We start from the raw sequence: 2,193 nt of genomic DNA, 5'->3' as shown, positions 1-2,193 counted from the left end.
CCATTGCCAAATATCCACATCCTAGTTGATAATTGTGCAACACACGAAATGCAATCTTTTGTGGACTGTTATGCGGGGTATCATCAAATCTTGATGGATGAAGAGAACGCTGAGAAAACTGCTTTCACCACTCCATGAGGAACTTATTGCTACAGGGTCATGCCGTTTANGGGGAACTTATTGCTACAGGGTCATGCCATTTGGTCTTAAAAATGCTGGGGCGACTTACATGAGAGCTATGACCACCATGTTCCATGATATGATGCATAAAGAAATTGAAGTATACGTCGATGACGTAATCATCAAGTCTAAAATACAAGTTGATCATGTGCAAGATCTGAGAAAATTCTTGGAAAGAGTGCGAAGATATGACCTCAAGCTTAATCCAGCAAAATGTGCATTTGGAGTTCCATTTGGAAAACTTCTGGGTTTTATTGTCAGTAGAAGGGGAATCGAATTGGATCCCTCCAAAATAAAAGCCATTCGAGATTTGCCATCCCCGAAAAATAAAACCGAAGTCATGAATTTACTTGGTAGATTGAACTACATCAGCAGGTTTATTGCTCAACTCACAACCACATGTGAGCCCATTTTCAAACTTTTGAAGAAGGATGCTGCTGTCAGATGGACCGGAGATTGTCAACGAGCTTTTGAAAAAATCAAAGAGTATTTGTCCAACCCTCCCGTATTGGTACCGCCTGAACCTGACATGCCTCTCTTTCTATATCTTTCAGTAATAGATAATTCCTTTGGGTGTATTCTCGGTCAACATGATGCTACAGGAAGGAAGGAGCAGGCTATCTACTACTTGAGCAAGAAATTCACTAGTTATGAGGTCAAGTACACCCTTTTGGAAAGGACGTGTTGCGCCCTAACTTGGGTAGCTCAAAAGTTAAGGCATTACTTATTGTCCTACACAACTTACCTCATATCAAGGATGGATCCTTTAAAGTACATCTTTCATAAGCCAATGCCAACTGGCAGACTCGCGAAATGGCAAATTTTGCTCACTGAATTTGACATTATATATGTCACTCGACTGCAATGAAAGCCCAAGCTTTGGCAGACCACTTGGCAGAGAACCCAGTTGATGGTGATTACGAACCATTGGATACATGTTTTCCAGATGAAGAGATTAACTCAATTGAGGAAGTAGGTTCAAATGGAAATCAAGCCTGGCAATTGTACTTTGACGTAGCAACCAATACAAAAGGCACAGGGATTGGGGCAATTTTAATATCGCCCACAGGGCAACATTACCCTGCAACAGCTCGACTTCGCTTCTTTTGTACAAATAACACGACTGAGTATGAAGCTTGCATCATGGGTCTAAATATGGCAATAGATTTGGGTGTGCAAGAATTAATTGTGTTGGGAGATTCTGATTTGCTTTTCCGACAAGCTCAAGGCGAATGGAAAACTCGAGACCTCAAGCACCTTCCATATAGACAAAGTGTGGAAGATCTTAGAAAAAGGTTCAGGTACATCGAGTTTAGATACATTCCCAGGTTTCATAATGATTTGGCCGATGCCTTGGCTACTTTGGCCTCAATGCTTCCCTATCCTGGAAACACTTACATCACCCCATTAGAGATTCAAGTTCGGGACCAACATGGCTATTGTAATACAGTGGAAGCAGAACCTGATGGTGAGCCATGGTACTCAGACATCAAGAATTTTTTGAAGACAGGGAGATACCCCGAACATGCCAACAAAAGCCAAAAAAGAACTATAGACGTCTGGCTAATGGTTTCTTTTTGAGCGGGGATGTTTTGTATAAACTAACTCCGGATTTGAATTTATTGAGATGTTTGGATGCTGAAGAAGCCGAGAAAATTATGAATGAAGTGCACGCTGGGGTATGTGGACCACACATGAATGGATATGTCCTTGCAAAAAAGATACTCCGGGCGGGGTATTATTGGCTTACCATGGAAAGAGATTGCTTTCACTTTGTGAAAAAATGTCATCAATGTCAAATCCATGGAGATCTCATTCATTCACCTCATTCAGAGTTGCACCCCATGGCTGCTCCTTGGCCCTTTGTTGCATGTGGAATGGATGTAATCAGACCAATCGAGCCAAAAGCCTCTAATGGACATCGATTCATTTTGGTTGCAATTGATTACTTCACCAAATGGGTGGAGGCGATAACTTTCAAAGCAGTCACTAAGAAGGAGGTCGTGGATTTTG

General features: G+C 41.7%; 1 protein-coding gene across 1 annotated transcript; it reads left to right on the top strand.

Moving 5' to 3' along the window:
- The first annotated feature begins 1,044 nt into the window (after nt 1–1,044).
- LOC107016907 lies at nt 1,045–1,761 on the top strand. Its single transcript, XM_015217226.1, has one exon. The coding sequence runs from the start codon at nt 1,045–1,047 to the stop codon at nt 1,759–1,761; it is 717 nt and encodes a 238-aa protein (XP_015072712.1).
- The last annotated feature ends 432 nt before the right edge of the window (nt 1,762–2,193 follow it).

This window comes from Solanum pennellii, chromosome 4 (assembly GCF_001406875.1).
Source record: "Solanum pennellii chromosome 4, SPENNV200".
Taxonomy (NCBI): Eukaryota; Viridiplantae; Streptophyta; class Magnoliopsida; order Solanales; family Solanaceae; genus Solanum; species Solanum pennellii.
The sequence above is the reverse complement of the archived record's forward strand: the minus strand, read 5'-3'. Positions and strand labels throughout refer to the sequence as shown.